Source organism: Microcaecilia unicolor, chromosome 6, assembly GCF_901765095.1.
Source record: "Microcaecilia unicolor chromosome 6, aMicUni1.1, whole genome shotgun sequence".
Lineage (NCBI taxonomy): Eukaryota > Metazoa > Chordata > Amphibia > Gymnophiona > Siphonopidae > Microcaecilia > Microcaecilia unicolor.
The window spans coordinates 129791918-129809466 of NC_044036.1; the positions used below are offsets into that span (position 1 = coordinate 129791918).

The following is a 17549-nucleotide window of genomic DNA, read 5'->3' on the forward strand; positions in this document are numbered from 1 at the left end:
TTATTTATTTATTTTATTTATTTGTTGGGATTGATTACCCGCCTTTAAGAAGAGCTTCACTCAATAGTGTATAATCATCTAGACTTACTTAGTTAATGCATCCCAAAGTGCTGGGACAGCATATAAAAAGTTTCAGGACCTTTCAGTGAATATGCTGTAGGATACTCTGAAGACAATTCACTAGATGAGTGAAACAGCGTCCCTGCAATATTCATTTTTTAGTTACCTGCGGGGTCTTTTAATGTGTACAGTGTCATCAGTCTCCCCTTGATTCTTCTTTTCCATGAATCATCACGTATAGAAGACTGCCACAGATCCTAACTGAAACTGTGTGCATAAAGCCAAGAATAGTGCCTTGAAACACAGAAGCTGTTGGCATTTCAGGACCATTTGGTTTATGCAGTCTGGCTGGATTTTATAGACCATAACTACACACACTGTCCTTCACTCTCTTGCAACTCTCCTACCTCACCTCACAGGAGGGAGACCAAGTGGTTGAAAGGGAATTGTCATAATGGAAAGAATCTTTTCACCACTAGATAGTTCATTTAGATTCAGCTTGAGATGGTAGAGACTTAAAAGGAGACCGATGTATCTCTGACCCAAGTTACATCTGGGCTGTTTATTTGCCTCAAAGCTGTTACTCCACATTTATAAAAGGGACCAATGTGAAATGAGTTGATGATCTCAGTTCATTTCCAGGTACCGCAGCAGAAATATTTGTGGCTGCTGTCAGACTGCTACAACTCTGGGAATGTTACTGCACACCTGGAGACTGAGAACTGACTAGAGGATGGTCATAGTGGGACCCTGCAGTCTTCATGTCATGTCACCCAGAGTGAGTGAGGAGAGATAGGAGATATGAAAACCACATTTATTCAGGAGATGCGTAGAGGCTGAAGGTTCACACAGGGCTGTGGTTACAGAAACAAGTTTAAAGCACAAAAATCTCACTCAATGATGCAGCTGGCTGTTCCAGCTGCAGTGCCCACGTCCTTCCACTAGGGGCAGCTCAAGTAAGGACCAGCAAACAACCTGTGGAACATAGTTTTATTATTGAAATGTTTTGTTCTGTTTTTGTAAATAATGTTCAGTACTGTTTGCCTCTGCTATGCACATAGTCAGTTCTTTCCAAGCCAGGAGCAGTTTCTAAGATGAATTTGTTTTATGGTTTTATCTATGCACTGAATGCACACTGCCAGTAATCTTAGTTCTGCATGTTAGAGTGCTAGTGAGGCTGCAGAATTACTTTCCATTTCTATCTACATCTCATGCTCCCAGGCATAGAGCCAGACTGACTATCTGAATATTATTAGCTTCTGGGACAGAAAAGGAAGCTGAGGTGACGAGGATTCTCTCACTGCTGGTGCCTGCACCAGGGAAGCTTCTGGACATTCATTCCCTAAAGTGAATTTGTTACCACAGCTCTTTCAAGGAAGCTTGGGACAAGAAGGAAAGACAGTCTTGGCTCAGGGTCAGTAACAAAGGTGCTGTTGTGGATTCCAACATGGACATCTCGAGACTGCCCTGTGTACAAGCACATGTGTCTGCGGAACTCTCCTTCCATCCTGCCTAGAAGTTATTTTCTCCAGAACTAAGACTCTTCTTATTTTGAACAGGACTTTGTTCTTTTAACGCTTGCCTGTGAATCATTTGGTAAGAATTGCCCTGGCACAATGCTCTGTTGATCTTTGAATGCACAAACAGCTCTTCCAATAGTTGTGGGTCAACAGCAGAAAAAATGATCAACTAAATACAGTGGCCTGCAGCCTTCTTAAACCCCAAAAGTTGCTTCTGTGATGACAGAAACTGTCATGCACCCATCCCAATTCTATATAAAACCACTGGATATCCTGCTTATGGAAGGAGGTCAAAGAGTGCCACAGCACAGGTACAACCAACTCTAGGGCCAGATCATTTCGGAGTTGGATTTTAGCTTGTTCATTATGGTACGCAATTCCTCCCATATCTTCAGGGGAATTTTGTTTGGAAAACAGTTGACAAGAAGGTCAATCAGACTTACCTGTATCTGGAAGGCATGGAAGAAATACTGTGACACTTTTGGCTTTCATGTGCTGCAGGTGACAATCTCAACTTTTACAGACAAGTTTTTATACAAATAGGAGACTATTTTACATCATCTCTCTGCAAGATCACCTTGTAAAACTAAAATCTCAAGTTATGTCCATACACATTGTGACAAAGCCTGGCAAGTTACACAGGTCCAAGACAGAGACTTTATGGCCAGTCCTGGTTTGGAACTTAGATCCCAAAGCAGTGTGGGATTTTGTACTCCCTGATTCTACCTATTGAAATCCATGCTAGACGTCCACATCGTGATAGGCTAGTCAGAAAGACAGGACTGGCCTAAATCTTTGCTTGGAACTGAGCAACTTGGCACCCCTGCAAAACTAAAAAATATTTACGATTCAAAGATCAGAAACCATTAGGCCACAGTACTCGCATGATCTCCCCAGCACAGATGCAAATCATAAAACCAGTGCACAGGCAGTGTCACACAATGCAAGTCCAACAGAACACATGACAGATCATAAAGAGCAAAGAAGGAACCATTTCAACAAGCTTCAACCTGACCAAATGAATGGAAAGTATATGAAATGTTTTAAGCCTGGACTAACAGAGCCATGCTAGAACAGATCTGGAATGTACCAGGCAAAGCTAGATCAAAACCAAGCATCACATAATGCAAAGCTTGAGCAGAGATACAAATGAGCCACATGTCTTTTTTTTTTTTTTTTTTAAAGCACTGAGCCCCGAATTAAAGCAAGTTGCAAGAACAAGCTAAGCTTCAGACCAGTGATCTTCATTATAATAGTCTCTGAGAGAGATCCTAAAATTAAAGAGAATAAAAACAACCTGGAACCTTCCAAAGGTTCACGTTCTGGATGAGAAACCAAAGGTGGTCTTTTTGCTGCAGCTACTGATGAAACATAACTAAGAATCTAAAATGTGCTAGACTCATGCTGCAGGTCAACTGCTTAAAGTAACTCATTGTCTGGTTTTATTCTTTTGAAATAAAAGGTTAACACCCTGTATTATAACAGTGTCCTTAAGTTCATTTTCATGCTTTACTTATGCTGTTCAGGTGCTGGAGAAGTGAGAGCAATGTATAATCTAGAAAAGCCTTTAAAGACCTCTCTCCTAAACACATGAAATAAAAATCAGAATAGCAAAGGGCATATCAGTTTACAGTTTTATTGAATTTAATATACCCCATTACATAAATCTATATCAAAGCAGTTTACAATAAAAATCATTAAAAAAGAACACAAGAAAGGAGAGACATAGGAAAGTCCACAACACACAGTTCTATCCCCAAAACAGCACTTCCAGCTGTGATTGGCCAGAGATATGGTACATGGGACACGTCTAGAACAAACTAGAACCATTTCCTCTCTCAATACACCTCACTGTGGCACCCTTTCATTAACATTTAAAGCACACTAAGAGAAATGGGTAAGTAAAGAGTCGCTGTATTTGCATGTTGGTCACTCTGGCAAACTCCAAACCAGTGGCATAGCCATAGATGGGCCAGGGCCCACCCACTTAGAGCTCAAGTTCACCCAACAGTAGCACACGTTTAACGGTAGCTGGTGGGAATCTCAAGCTCCGCCAGCTGAAGACTTCCCCCTAATGGTAACAAAAATGCTACTCTCCATAATACCGGCACCTGTGCATGCTCAGTTTTCAGCGCATGCCTATTTCAGACTGCCAAGGTGGAAATAAGCATTTTCCTGCCAGCTGAGATATATTTTTGGGGGTGGGGGAAAGAACACTTGGTGCCCACCAACTTCTTGCCTAGGCCCACCCAAAATCTGTTGTCTGGCTACGCCCCTGCTCCAAACATGTTTCTGTTGCATTCTGGGGAACAATTGATTTTGTATCCTTAGTCTCCGATCTTGATATCCCACCAAAATTGGTCCTCTGACAATTTTAATTGTAATCATTTTGAACTTTTAGCCTACATTTCCAAACAGCAGTAATAGACCTCAGGTCACAAGAGATTAGAAGCAGGTACTTGAGGCATCAAGAAATAAAGTGGGATTTTGAAAGAGTTTCCCTAGTTTTCACCCCTTTTCTCCTATCCAAATATAATTAAAATGTGTTTCTCACTGGACACAAGGAGGAGCAGGTATACTTCCACACAATACACTTCAGAACAATGTGTTCACTTAGCTATCCTGGCATCTAGTGAGAAAGTGTGCATTCCCAGAAGAGACTGAAATCTACATATGTAAAAACGCCTTTATTCCTGCTCATTTTGAAACAACTTGATGTGTTTTGGTCTGGCTGTTCCTATCTGATTCTGGGTTTATTTTTGTTCAATTTTCCTTTCACCACTGCTAACCTGCCACCTCTATGTTGCTGGGGATTTTTAGCAATTACAGACAGAATGTGTTCACTTCTACTCTCTCTCCAGTATCAAAAGGAGGACCTGCACAGCTATAAAGGGACAAGTGTCATTCAGAACATGTTGGTATGTTGCTTCCTTTCATCATGTAAAGAATGTTTTTTTTTTCTTTGATGAATAAGAAAAGGTCCATTTCCCTCACCTCTCACCATTTATTGCCAGTAAACTTAAGTAGCCTCTGTGCTCTTTTTTTATTTTAAGGTATTGTAATAAATATGCTGTTATTTGTACAGGCTTTGTCTTTCCAGAGTCATCTTTTAATCACATCCTGAAATACATTTGAAAATTTAGCCTTAACTTGGCAGCTGAAGTAATTTATAGAACAGAGGATATCTGCAGAATTCAGCTCAGACTGCTCTGAAGCATCAAGTCTTTCTTATTTCCATATCCTCCTCCTTCTATTCACTCATTAGGCTCCGGATCATCAATATCACTTATAACTTCCAGTGCTCCTTCAGTTGGCGCCTAGTGGAAAAAACTCAGATGCTTAAAGCCTGTTTTTCTGTTCCAAAAATGTTACTGTAAATAATATCATCTGTAAATCGCCCAGTTCCCTTTGCAGGGTATGGATCAGTTTATAAATATCTAAATTAAATTAAGCATATTATCCTAACCTCATTATATGATAAGAGGTCTTTAAATGGGTTTCTTGGAGCCGGTACTTGTGGGAAAAGTCTTCTGTGCAGCTGAAACCTGGAACGGTAACAACATGGGGAGTGTTAACTGAACAACCAAATCTATGGATCTTAATACCATACATGCAAAGCAGTAGAGTACTTCTATAAATACTGTGTGGTATCTTGAATAAAGCCTCTTATTCTTCTCAATGTTTTAATAATTAAAAATTAGGAGGAAAAGACCTCATTAAGGGCCAGATGCACTAAACTTAACGAGCCCTTAACGAGCAAGTAGTAAACCCTGGCATGCACTAAACACTTTTTTCCGATGACGGTAGCAGCTAACGAAAATGGAATGCAGATGAGCAAATCGTGTAGAAACCCTATTGTAATGAGATGCACTAACCTTTTCCGATTGCCTTAATGCTAGAAAACGCTGGAAAATCTAACGAGAGGTCTGTACCTCTTGTTGGGGCTGCGCGGGATTGGAAAAATTATTAAAATGTATTTAAAAATTGGGCAAAAACGGCCAAGTGCTCATCAGGAGTGTCCTTTATGGACGTTCTTCACTATATAAAAAAAATCAAAGAGGCTCCGATGCTGTTTTGATAAATGTTCAATTAAGACTTCATACAACTTAAAAAAGTGGGAAAAAATCCAAGTGCTCGTCCTTTTTTTTTTCTTTAACAAAACTATTAGTGGGATTTGAACCCTCCACCTCTGGATTACAAGACCAGTGCTCTAACCACTCGGCTACAACTCTACTTGCTTGGATGTCCCTCCCTTACTTCCAGGTCTCTCAGCTGAGTGAAGCACGTTTTTATTATTGTGGGGGGGGGGGGGAGGCCGCCCAAAATGGACTTTTTTTTTTTTTTAAGTGAAGCTTTATTAAAAAAAAAATCAAACAGGCTCCGATGCTGCAAGCTCTTTTTTGGACATCATTCAACCCCAGAATAATAAAAACGTCCTTTTTGGCCGTGCTTCACTCAGCTAAGAGACCTGGAAGTCTCTGAGCCAATCACAGCGTGTTTAGCTGAGCTGAGCTATTCCTTGATGCATGCCCGTTCCTTACTGAGGAATCGGTAAGGGAAGGGCTCTAACGATTAGTGCATCTAGCCCTAAGACCTTAAACCACACTGTTGGAACTTACTGTTTCCTGTGTATGTGATTGGTCAAACAAGTCATCATTGGTCTACCCAGGAGTTGACAGTGTTTTGCAAAAAAATATTTGATGATCATTTGAAGCCATTAATCAGCAAGGCTTCCTAAAGCTAAGTAACATTTTATTACATACAGTTGTTGAATGAAAGCTATTGTGAATTAAAGAGTATACAAAAAAAACACTTTGTCTATTCAGCGGTGGGTAGGAGGTTTTTTAGACCAATGATGACTTGTTTGACCAATCACATACACAGGAAAACAATAAGTTCCAACAGTGTGGTTTAAGGTCTTAATGAGGTCTTTTCCACCTCATTTTTAATTTTTTTATTATTAAAACATTGAGAAGAACAAGAGGCTTTATTCAAGATACCATACAGTATTTATAGGGTGTTAACAGAAGTCCAGCCCACCCCCTCCTTTTCCCTTTCTGTGTTTTCCTTCTGTAATGCTTCCACCTGGGAAAGCAGAAATACTTGTGAAATTGGTGCTGTCTGCTGGGAATTCCAGGACTAGTGGAAATGTGTTGGGAGAAAGTTATCTTTTACAATGGTTTCCTTAAGCAACCTATGGTACTTCCTTCTTATTTCCTGCCACTGCATGTTGCAGGGTCTTTCCGAAAGTGCTGCAGCCATGATTTTCTTTGTCTTTTAGGTCTTGGTACTGGTGTGGAACCAGCCTTTAAGACATTCTCTGTGAGCTTGTTGCAGCTTTGGGGGCAACTTTCAAACAAAACACATGTGTGAAGGCTTCGGGGGACCTTTTACTTACAGCCTTTACAGCAATTTTCAAAGGGAAATATTTTCCTTTGAAAACTGCTGTAGGAAAAGGACTGTGCAAGTACTTTCCCATAGAAACACACAGAGATTTCTGGATTGTCAAAACGTTTGTATGTAAAGGCAACCAAAGATTAGGTTATTTGCATTGCAATGAGTGACATTATAAACATTTCTGTCACTACTCAAATTCATTTATACAATAAGCACTTACATTACCTCCTGTAACCATTTAGCTCTTTACTGAAAAAACTAAATTACATCATTAAAACAAAACCAGTTTCATCTAATAGAACAAATATAAAGAAATCAGAGAGACCATCCCGAATACTTATGCAGTTAACTTCAGTGTGAACCAGAAAGCTTTGGTACCAGCAAACACAACCTTTGACAGACATTCTGAAGTCCAACCAGAAGATATCTGTTTGGTGCAGAGGCAAAAGTTGGCCAGATAATATTAATATCCCGTGCAATCTATTGTAAGTAGGACTATGCTAGGAGCTATGCTAATTTATTCATTTCAGTGTAGCATATTCAGTCTGTGGAAACTCTCCTTACAGTTATCTGGTTCTTTTGAAGTGGTGACCAGGCTACTGTATAACTGGGTACTGACCTTGTACATAACACAGCACTGAGAAGCATGATCCCAGCTAGCGCTCCATAGACCAGGAAAAGTAGCAGCAGCACTGAAGCCTTCTGGGGCTTGTCTACAGAACAAACACAAGTTGAAAATTACACATTTATAGTGTAACAAAATGGCATGGGTTCTATATTTGCAAACTTGTGCATATCTGTGAGGGGAACTGGGTTTGAAGAGGGTAACGTGCGTCTCATTAGAACAGCAGGCGCTATGGAGCTCTCTGAGTGGCTTTGCATATTTGTCTCTCGAGGGGTTGGGGAGAGGGAGTGGGTGCATATGGGACAGCCAGCCAGGGCGAAAAGACTACTACTACTACTACTTAACATTCCTAAAGCACTACAAGGGTTATGCAGCGCTGTACAGTTTAACAAAGAAGGACAGTCCCTGCTCAAAGGAGCTTACAATCTAAAGGACAACATGTGCAGTCAGCTTACAATCTAATGGACAACATGGGCAGACAGTCAATTGGGTAAGTCTAGATTTCCTGGATAGAGGTAAAATGATTAGGTACTGAAGGTGACATTGAAGAGATGGGCTTTGAGTAAGGATTTGAAGATGGGCAGGGAGAGGGCTCTGCGTATGGGCTCAGGGAGTTTGATCCAAGCATAGGGAGAGGCAAGGCAGAAAGGGCGGAGCCTGGAGTTGGCGATGAAAAGAGAAGCTGATTGACACCGATTCCTCCTAGAGCCACCCTTTGGGTGCACAGAGCCAGGGAAAGAGGAAGGTAGGCTGAGAGGATGTTTGCCTAATGTATGGATGGCAGCAGGAAACTCTAAAGTCTATGAAATCACACTGCATCCAGAAATGTAACATCAATATGCAGCACGAAAGAAGATCTCAAGAATTAGATGTTCCTGTTTTCATATGCTTCCCCCCCGCACTTTCCAATGGACCTGCCTTTGGAGATCACCCTTGAAGGAGGGGTCTTTTACTAAACCACGCTAGTGTTATTAGCGCGTGCTCCATGCTAGAGACGCCCTTAGGAATATATAGGCGTCTCTAGCGTTTAATGCATACTTATTTTCTTGTGTGTGCCAAAAACGTTAGTGCAGCTTAGTTAAAAACCTCTTATTTTTCCTACTTTAAATCCACCCTATTGCCACCCACTTTTTATGCTGCTACATTTAAGAGTTTAGTGATATATTGAGTCTAAATTTAGACATTCAAACCTAGTAAATTTTCAAAGAGGCCAATTTATGAGCAGAATTCTGAAAGTTAGGAGCATCAATCCTTTGACTATTGCCCCCTTCTGTGTTTGGTACAGCATCCTCTCATATACTTATGGCATTCTGACCTGGATGTATGAATTCCCCTTTTCATCTATTTTCTAAAATCTGCCTTCATAGCTATTTGGATTTTCAGAAGGTCCCACATGAGCGACTCAATAGGAGGTGATGTCTTACGGTGGATCATGAAATGGTTAAAAGACAGGAAGCAAAGAGTAGAGCTAAAAGCTCAGTTTTCTCAAAAGAGTAAGGTAAATAGTGCAGTGCCTCAGAGACGTGCAGCAGGAGGGCTGCTGTTTTAACATATTCATTAATGATCTGGACAAGGAGCAATGAATGAATTGATCAAATTTGCAAATAACACAAAAGTATCTGAACAGACTGTGAGGAAGTGCAGGAGGATCTTGCAGGACTGTAGAAATAGTCACCAAAACAGTAGATAAAATTTAATATATACAACTGCAAGGTGCTGCAAATTGAGGAAAAATACTCCTGACTACACTTATTTTTTTTTTCTTACATTTGTACCCCGCGCTTTCCCACTCATAGCAGGTTCAATGCGGCTTACATATTGTATACAGGTACTTATTTGTACCTGGGGCAATGGAGGATTAAGTGACTTGCCCAGAGTCACAAGGAGCTGCCTGTGCACTTATACAATGCTAGGTTCAGTATTTAGAAAAGGATCTTGGAGTCATTGTAATCAATACCTTGACCAGAGAATTGTCTGTGGTGTTGTGTTGGTCCACTCGAAGATGTGGAAATAAGGGTTAATAACCAACTTGTAGATGAAATGTTATATTGCATTAACTTTATCTCCTTGACAAGTTTTACAGAGTTTTCCTCTCCTCCCAGGTCAGTGAAGAAACAGCAGAGCTATGCTGGGTTCAAATAGTACAAACTCAACTGGGTCTTAGGTTGTCGGCATATGTTGTTACAGTTCTAAAGTTTGTACTATTTAAACCCAGTGTAACCGCATTATTTCTTCACTGACCTGACAAAAAGGAGAACTCTGGAAAGTTTGAAAATGTTCATTAAGTTAGTCCAGTTAAAAAAAAAAAAAAGTCTCACCAACAACTTACCCTTTTCTGTGACATGTAAGGAACATGAGCACTTGGTTCAATTCCATTCTTAGCTAAACTACATGCTCAGGGCTGTGGCAGTATGCAAGAAATTTAAAACAAAAGGTTCCCTTCGCAGAAAGGCACACTAAAAAGGGGCAGACCTTACCTGCCCACTCTCCAGCCCCAGCACAGGGCTAAAATGTTTAAATCCCCCTCCTCCTCAGCCATGTAGCACTGTGGGTTGGTCTGCTTCCCCAGCACCCCAACTCATCCCAAAGGGCCTGGGGAGCAATGGGAACAGGAGCGATCCCAGCTCATTCCCACCCTGTAGACTGCTAGCTTCAAAATGGAGCTGGCCGATTTCCTCATTGTCATGCTATACTACCGCTAGCAGCCAGATTGGCAAATGCGGGCGGTAAAGGGGAAGTATAAGGTAAACTGGACCATCTAAATTGACATCCTCCCAGGGAAGGGGGTCTGGGGAACCTCCAGCTCAGGTTGGTGGCACTTCAAACAGCACTTTTATTATTTCAGTGAAAATGGGCCTGCAATGCCTTTTTCACACGCTCCTTTTTGCATCTGTTTGCATTAATAAGCTACTTTGCATGATTGTGAATTGCAGCAATTAATGCCAAGTTTGCATACATTTGTGCATGAAGTGCGACAGTTTATTTTCGTGACTTTGCAAATGTGCACTTTGTTCAAAAAATGGCACAAAACACCTGAACTTGTTTCCAGCTGTTTGGGACTATTTTTTGCACTTCTGCATTGTCGCTTGTAGTACATAGAACCCTAAAGAGGAATAGGAGAAGATCCGCTGCTTTACAAAGGGGAAAGTGAGTAACCCCTGAAGACTGCTGAATGAGGCATTTGTTGGTCTTACCAGAAAACACTGGCTTGCTCCATGCACTCCACTGCTTGCTGTTCCCGCACAGGTCGCTGCCTGCAGCTCGAACCTGCACACTGTATCTGCTTTGGCTATTCGTCAGCAGACAGATGCTGTTATCCTTAACTGTCAGCTGCTAGAAAAAAAAGAGCCCAGGAACATAAATAAAGAATCTGATGGTAAGCTAAGTGCATAAGAGCTGTAATCTGTTCACACTGTCTCTCCGGCAGGAGATTTGAAAAACTGAACCTAATTTTCAAAAATGCACCGGAAGCACTGTGGCAAAGCCATTTGGAAATGGGGAACAGTGCATGAGTGCAAAAGACATGATCCTACTACCCAATCAGAAAGCTATAGTTAGCAAGCAGTCTAAGCGTTTGTTATGGGCCGCAGTATGCAGGAAGGGGTTTAGTACTACTACTAATCATTTCCATAGTGCTACTCGACCTACACAGCGCTGTATACATTATCACCTGGATGCTACATAGTGCGACAAATTGTGTACGCAAATCCGGTCATCTTCTGGATTTGCGCACACAACTTAATTAGCTAACAAGCCAATCAGCACCAAAAATTGTCAATTAAGCAATTATTGACACGAATTGGTATCAATTAGAATTTATGTGAACTAAGCGTATTCTGAAAAGTAATGTGTGTGAGTTCCAAGGCGCACAGTTGAAAAAGGGGCGTGGAATGGGCCGGGTTGTTCTAAAAACAGTGTGTGTTGTTAAGAGAATACACCTGGTCTGCGCCTAATCTAGGCATAACTACCTGTGACTAAATTTAGTCATGCGGATGAGCGCTAGGCGTATTCTATAAACTGTGCCTATATGTTTTTTTGTTACATTTGTACCCCGCGCTTTCCCACTCATGGCAGGCTCAAATGTGGCTTACATGGGGCAATGGAGGGTTAAGTGACTTGCCCAGAGTCACAATGAGCTGCCTGTGCCTGAAGTGGGAATCGAACTCAGTTCCTCAGTTCCCCAGGACCAAAGTCCACCACTCTAACCACTAGGCCACTCCTCCACATTGTAGAAGTCGCCTTGGCGTATTTTTTTTGGCGCAATATATAGAATCTAGCCCTGCATGCAGGTGTTTTCTCTGTCCCTAGAGTTCTTTTACATGGGGTAATGAAGGGCTAAGTGACTTGCCCAAGGTCACAAGGAACTGCAGTAGGAATCCAACCCAGGTCACCAGGATCAAGGCCTACTGCACTAACTGTTAAGTTATTCCTCCACTTAACTCGCATACAGACATCCGCATATGGCATATTTAAATGCACAGTAAACAGGCTATTAGCTAATCCAGAGCAATGCAGAGAAACTAATCAAGAAGTAGATGGCTAGAGCTCTCTTTGTCAGACCCGTACAATGTTTAACATAAGAATAGCCATACTGGCTCAGACCAATGGTCCATCTTGCCCAGTATCCTGCATCCCACAGTGGCCAATCCAGGTCACAAGTTTTATACTCCTTCCCCTTGGCTGTAGTGTGAGTGAATGTTTCAACCCCAAACTATTTCCTTTCTACAACTGCATGTCAGGGCTGTCCCATATCACCCCTTCTTGATTTAGCACTGAAGCCTCTTGCTATTCATTTTAGAAAATTAGGACCACAATTGTGTCTTACTAGTGGCAATGATTGTCACATTATCTTATTATACCCAGCTGATTCCCTTTTGAATAATCCTTTATCCCCCTTCCCTGAAGTTATGAAAATGTTAAATATTTTAGTTTTATTGTATTATTTATGCTTTTGTATATTTTTAGTATCAACCAGACAGGGGAACACTGACTTGCTCCTGCTGGTTTTGTAATGTTTGTCTTCTCAGCACTGACATTTAAACTGCTGTTGGTTTTATATTTATTTATTTATGACATTTGTATCCCACATTATTCCGAACAAGCTCAGGTTCAATGTGACTTACATTTAAAAAATATATATATGACACAGTCAGATAATTATAACATGTTAACATATTAGGAATAATTCTGTGTTTGTTATGAAGGCCAAGCAAGAGTATTGGTAATGTTGAAAAAGAGAGATGGCAACATAGTCTTTTGATAAGATATGTACTTAATAGAAAAGCCTTTAGTAATTTACAGAATCTCAGATAATCTAAGTACCTGAGGGGGTCTTTTACTAAAGCTTAGATCAAGTTATCCGCAGCAGGGCCCATAAGAATAAAATGAGCCCTGCTGCAGATAACTCAAGCTAAGCTTTAGTAAAAGACCCCCTTAATTGCTTGGGTTGAGAATTCCAACGTTTGGTACTCTGATATGTGAAGCCTGAGACAAGGATTGATTTGCTTTATTAGTTTGAAGTTTTGTATGTATTAAGTGGTTTTTGCTATATGACCTTCTTATTTTAATCAAATCTGGCTGCCTTGTGCAAAGTGATATCACTGCCAAAATATCAAATAACTAAATATCTATCTGACTATTATGGCTCCTATTTCTCTTTACTATTTTTCCATTTATTCTTGCAAGGTTAATATCTGACTGGCTGTAGGCCATTCTTTCTATTCCTCTTCTAACAATATAAGGTTCTTTGGTGTTTCTCTTTTCAATTTCTTCTTGCTTCTTTCTTTTTGATCACTTTGTCTATCTTCTTTCCCTTCATTTTGTTAGTATGAAAAATGTTGCTTTTTCATAAGAGCAGCATTCGTGACTTTGTTTAAAGGAATGAGGCATACTGAACAAAAAAGAACCAAGCCAGGAATTTACAATCTTAAAATACCACATCCTCTCAGGCAGGCAGGAGTTCTGTTCCGTTCCAGCTGGCTTTGTGTAGCCTGTGCTGGTTACCAGCATGTCCTTGATCAGTCCTCCTTACTGTAGTGGTGTCAGATGCACCATGTGAATCTGTAACTTAAGTCAAATGTATAGTTAAATACGGTTCTGTGAAATATGCTTTTCAAACCCCCAGTCACCTTTATTAATAGTAAGAAGAAACTTTGACTGTAGATCTTGTTTAAGATTTGTGTCTGTTGTAAATCTAAATGTTCTTGCAACACAGTACCTTTTTGCTGTTTGTTTTATTGATCACTTATTTACTTCTTCTCAGTTTTCTGTCCTGGTCATTCTCCTAGTGTGGGCTTGATAGATGCTATTGAGCATTTTTTTTTTCTTTAGCATTTTCTGTACAACCGGGTATGTAAATTTCATTTCAAAATAGAAAAAACATTGTCCACCTGTGACAGGTATTCATGTATGTTCATCACTCCTACAATGTTGATCTTTTCACCAAGTTTCTTCCCAACCTTTTGCCAGCATATCTGCTGCTCTTGCTCATCAGTCAAGTTCACATTGGCCATGAGGGCATCCCTTGGGTGGACCATCATCTGAGAAAAGCTAACTTTTATTTTTTATTTTGTAGAACTCCAGAGATCTCTGTCCTAATCCATCACTTCCATCTTCTACAATTTAAAAATGAAAGAAAAATTAATATTAAAGTCAGCAAAATTATAATAGAAATATATCAATATAGTACTTATAAACTAATTTCCCTAAAGGGGTTCATTGGAGTGTACAAATATTAAAAGATATCAACTTATCATTCATTATATAGCCATAATGTAAAACCTTCAACAACTAAACAACATCCTAAGGTCGCTCAAATAAAAAAGTTTTAATCTTTTTCTGAAATACTAAGCGGCCTTTTGGAAAGCTGTGCATTTTTAGCTTGCGGTAAAAATCATCTGGTGGTAAATGCTGAGACACCCATAGGAATATGATCGGCGTCTCGGCATTCACTGCCAGCTGTTTTACCACAAGCTAAAAACACTAGCAAGGCTTTGTAAAAGGCCCCTTAGTATTTTAGGAAAAGATTAAAACTTTTTTTTATTTGAGCAACGTTTGTAAAATACCCCCTAAATACCTCATTGCTGCATTTCTAGTTAACTACACAAATGGCTACTAAATACCCAATTCAGCTTATGAATTTAAGCCAGCCATTATAGCTTGTCTATATAAAGGCTGAAAAGTGCTTCTGCTACATTTTTATTATAATTTGAAAAATGTTGAAGACATGTTGCATGAAAAAGACTTCTCAATCTAAGTAAAGGGCTTCCATGGCCATTTCCAATTTCTATTTACATTCTGTTTTGGATTTACTTAATCAGCACGTTTGCAGATGAAGTGTTATAATGGATTCCATGACCTAATTGCACAGATGGGGAAACTCAACTTTACCCTGGAATCCCCCATAGCCTCTCTTAGTGCTGTCAAGTTTATCAGAAGAGTCTCACATCAGTAAAGTTACTCAAAATCCATATCTTGTGTCCCTACTGTTCCAATGGAATACCCCAGTGCTCTGGAGGAGGAGGAGGATGGGTGAAGCAAAGTCAGCACTGTTTCCTCAATCTGGTGACGACCTACTGACACCTCCAGCACTTCTGAAGGACAGTTCATCTTGATATCATGTACTGTAGGAACCAACTCACACTCATGGAACCTTCCCTCTTGACAAACTTTTTCTGAAAATTAGAAAAAGTAAAAACTCCCTTTGGTTTCTTTGCAGGGAAGGGAGGTGGAACTATTGGTATGTCCCATTATGGGAATGGAGATTCGTCATGCTATCCACTCTATGAAGCCAGGTAAGGTGCCTGGATTGGGTGGGTTCACACTGACCTTTTCTAAGCAGTTCCAGCATGTATTGTAGGGTCCCTTGGCTTGTCTTCTTAATTCCTTGGGGGAGGGTTCTCAGCTGCCTTACTTCATGCAACTGGCAGGGGTCACATTGCTCCCTAAAGAGGGTAAAGACCCAGCACAATGTGGCTCATATCGCCTAATATCTTTGTGGCAGGGCAGTGTATTGGAATTGCTACTGCCACCAGCTTTTGGAACATGAAGAAAGAAGATAAACTTGGCATGGGGCGGGGTCAGCATCTCTGACCTGGGCCACCCCTGGGAGGTTAGACTGTAACAAGGTCTGAGTAACCAATGCTGGGTAACCATTATACTTCAGTTGATGCGGCTCAAGGGCAAAAAGGGAGACACAACCTCCATTAAGATGGGACGCTGCCAGAGGATCTCTGAGGTCCTTGTTAAAAGAAGGAGGCCTCTAGAAAGCACTGGAGGTCTGTGTACCAAGGGCATCATGGCCAATCTGATGCCGCTAAATCACCGACAAGGGATGCCTTACCACCCTCCGCCGCACTCTACTGATCAGATGCCAAGAAGGGGTGGGGGCACAACTGCGTTCCCTGTAGGGCCAGCTCCAACTAAAAACAGCATTGCTTGAAAGGAGCCAGGGAAAATCAGACTTGTTTTGTTTTCTCAGTTTAAATTTTTTTTTTAACGGAGATCATAGGCAGAAAAATATAAACAGCTTACCTTATGACAGGAAAGTGCTACAGATCACTAAAGACACAATAAGTATACACACTTGACATGAATAATGTACAAGTCTGTACCTTGCCACAGCCAAGCCTCAAAAGCCTTAGGTGAGAAAGGGGAGGGGACAGACCCAGTACAACTAACTATCCCTTAGCTGGCAGATGAGGGACCCATAAGCATTGGGAACCACTTAAAAGAACCCAAAACCAGGTTACCAGCACACCCCTTGCTCAACCGTCACCTAGCAAAGCGGGAATAGGAGCTACCCAGCCATCACCAACAGGCGCTGCACATCTGTCCACCATCCGCTAGGAGACAGAGAAAATACTGAGCATTCCAAGGCTGCACGATACCCTCAAGGCAAAGTACTTGGAACTATTTTCTGTCTCCTTCTGCTGGTGGATAGACATTACCCATTGGTCTGGTATTGATGACAAGGAATGGATGTTTAGCACAGCTTAAAATAGCATCATTCAAAAACAAAACAAAAAGGACAGTAGGGGCACTTTTAAATACAGCAGGGAAGGACCCCCTTCTCTAACTACCAGCTACCTCCCCCAGTACCTTTATTATTGATGGCATTATGCACACTATAGGGAATTATGTACAAAAAAAATCAAAACGCACATCAAAATACAACATATTAAACAGAACAGTATTTGTTGTATTCTAGAAAGATATGCAGGTGCTTTAACACATGGCTCTCTGTCAGCACTAGCTCCCCAGTCCAACATCTTCCTATTGGCCATGCGAACAATGATTTTCAATAGCACTGTAACAAAATTCCTGAGGTTGTAAATATTTTTTCTCCACCAATAAAAGTTTTACTGGTAAAAAAGGATATTATATATATTTGGGAAATTGCATTAACTAACACTGTATAATATTTAAGGACGAGCTCAGAACATAAGGACCAGATTCAAATAAAATTTATTTTTACAACACAGGTAATGCAATGATTGTCGAAGGCAGTTTAGGGATTTTACTCAAGGGAAATGTGCCACAAGATAATTGGTTAACAAGGCAGAATTATCAATTATGTAGGACTAATAGTAACTCACTTTGAGGCTCAGATGTGTTCTCCTCTGCTGTTGGTGGGGGTGGTGAAGGAGGTCCTTTCTCTGTAGCTGGATGGTGGATCATTTGCTAGGGAGAGAAGTCTTTAATGGAACCTGGAAAAAATCTTATCTTGCATGTGTGTGAAGTCCAGCAAGGCTCAGGGGATCTGTAGGGAAGGTTCAGAGAAGTAGATTATGTCACAGTTTTTTAAAATAATTTCTTGTTGGGCCACAGCCTGAAGTCCGGTGGGATATATTTGATCCAATGAAAACTCAGCGATAGCTGAAGCTGGTTCTTTCTGGTAGATAGAAGCATAGCAGCTGGTCATATGTCCTGTCTGACCATCTGCTGGT

General features: G+C 40.7%; 1 protein-coding gene across 1 annotated transcript in view; it reads right to left on the reverse strand.

The window, feature by feature from the left end:
* Positions 1-3811: 3811 nt before the first annotated feature.
* IL5RA (interleukin 5 receptor subunit alpha) overlaps positions 3812-17549 on the reverse strand; it is a 53596-nt gene continuing 39858 nt past the window's right edge. The window contains exons 8-11 of the mRNA XM_030205824.1: positions 10797-10935; positions 7597-7690; positions 5047-5125; positions 3812-4897 (exon numbers count right to left, since the gene is read on the reverse strand). Coding sequence (XP_030061684.1) covers positions 4835-4897; positions 5047-5125; positions 7597-7690; positions 10797-10935 — 375 coding nt within the window. The 3' untranslated portion in view covers positions 3812-4834. The remainder of the gene's footprint in view (positions 4898-5046; positions 5126-7596; positions 7691-10796; positions 10936-17549) is intronic.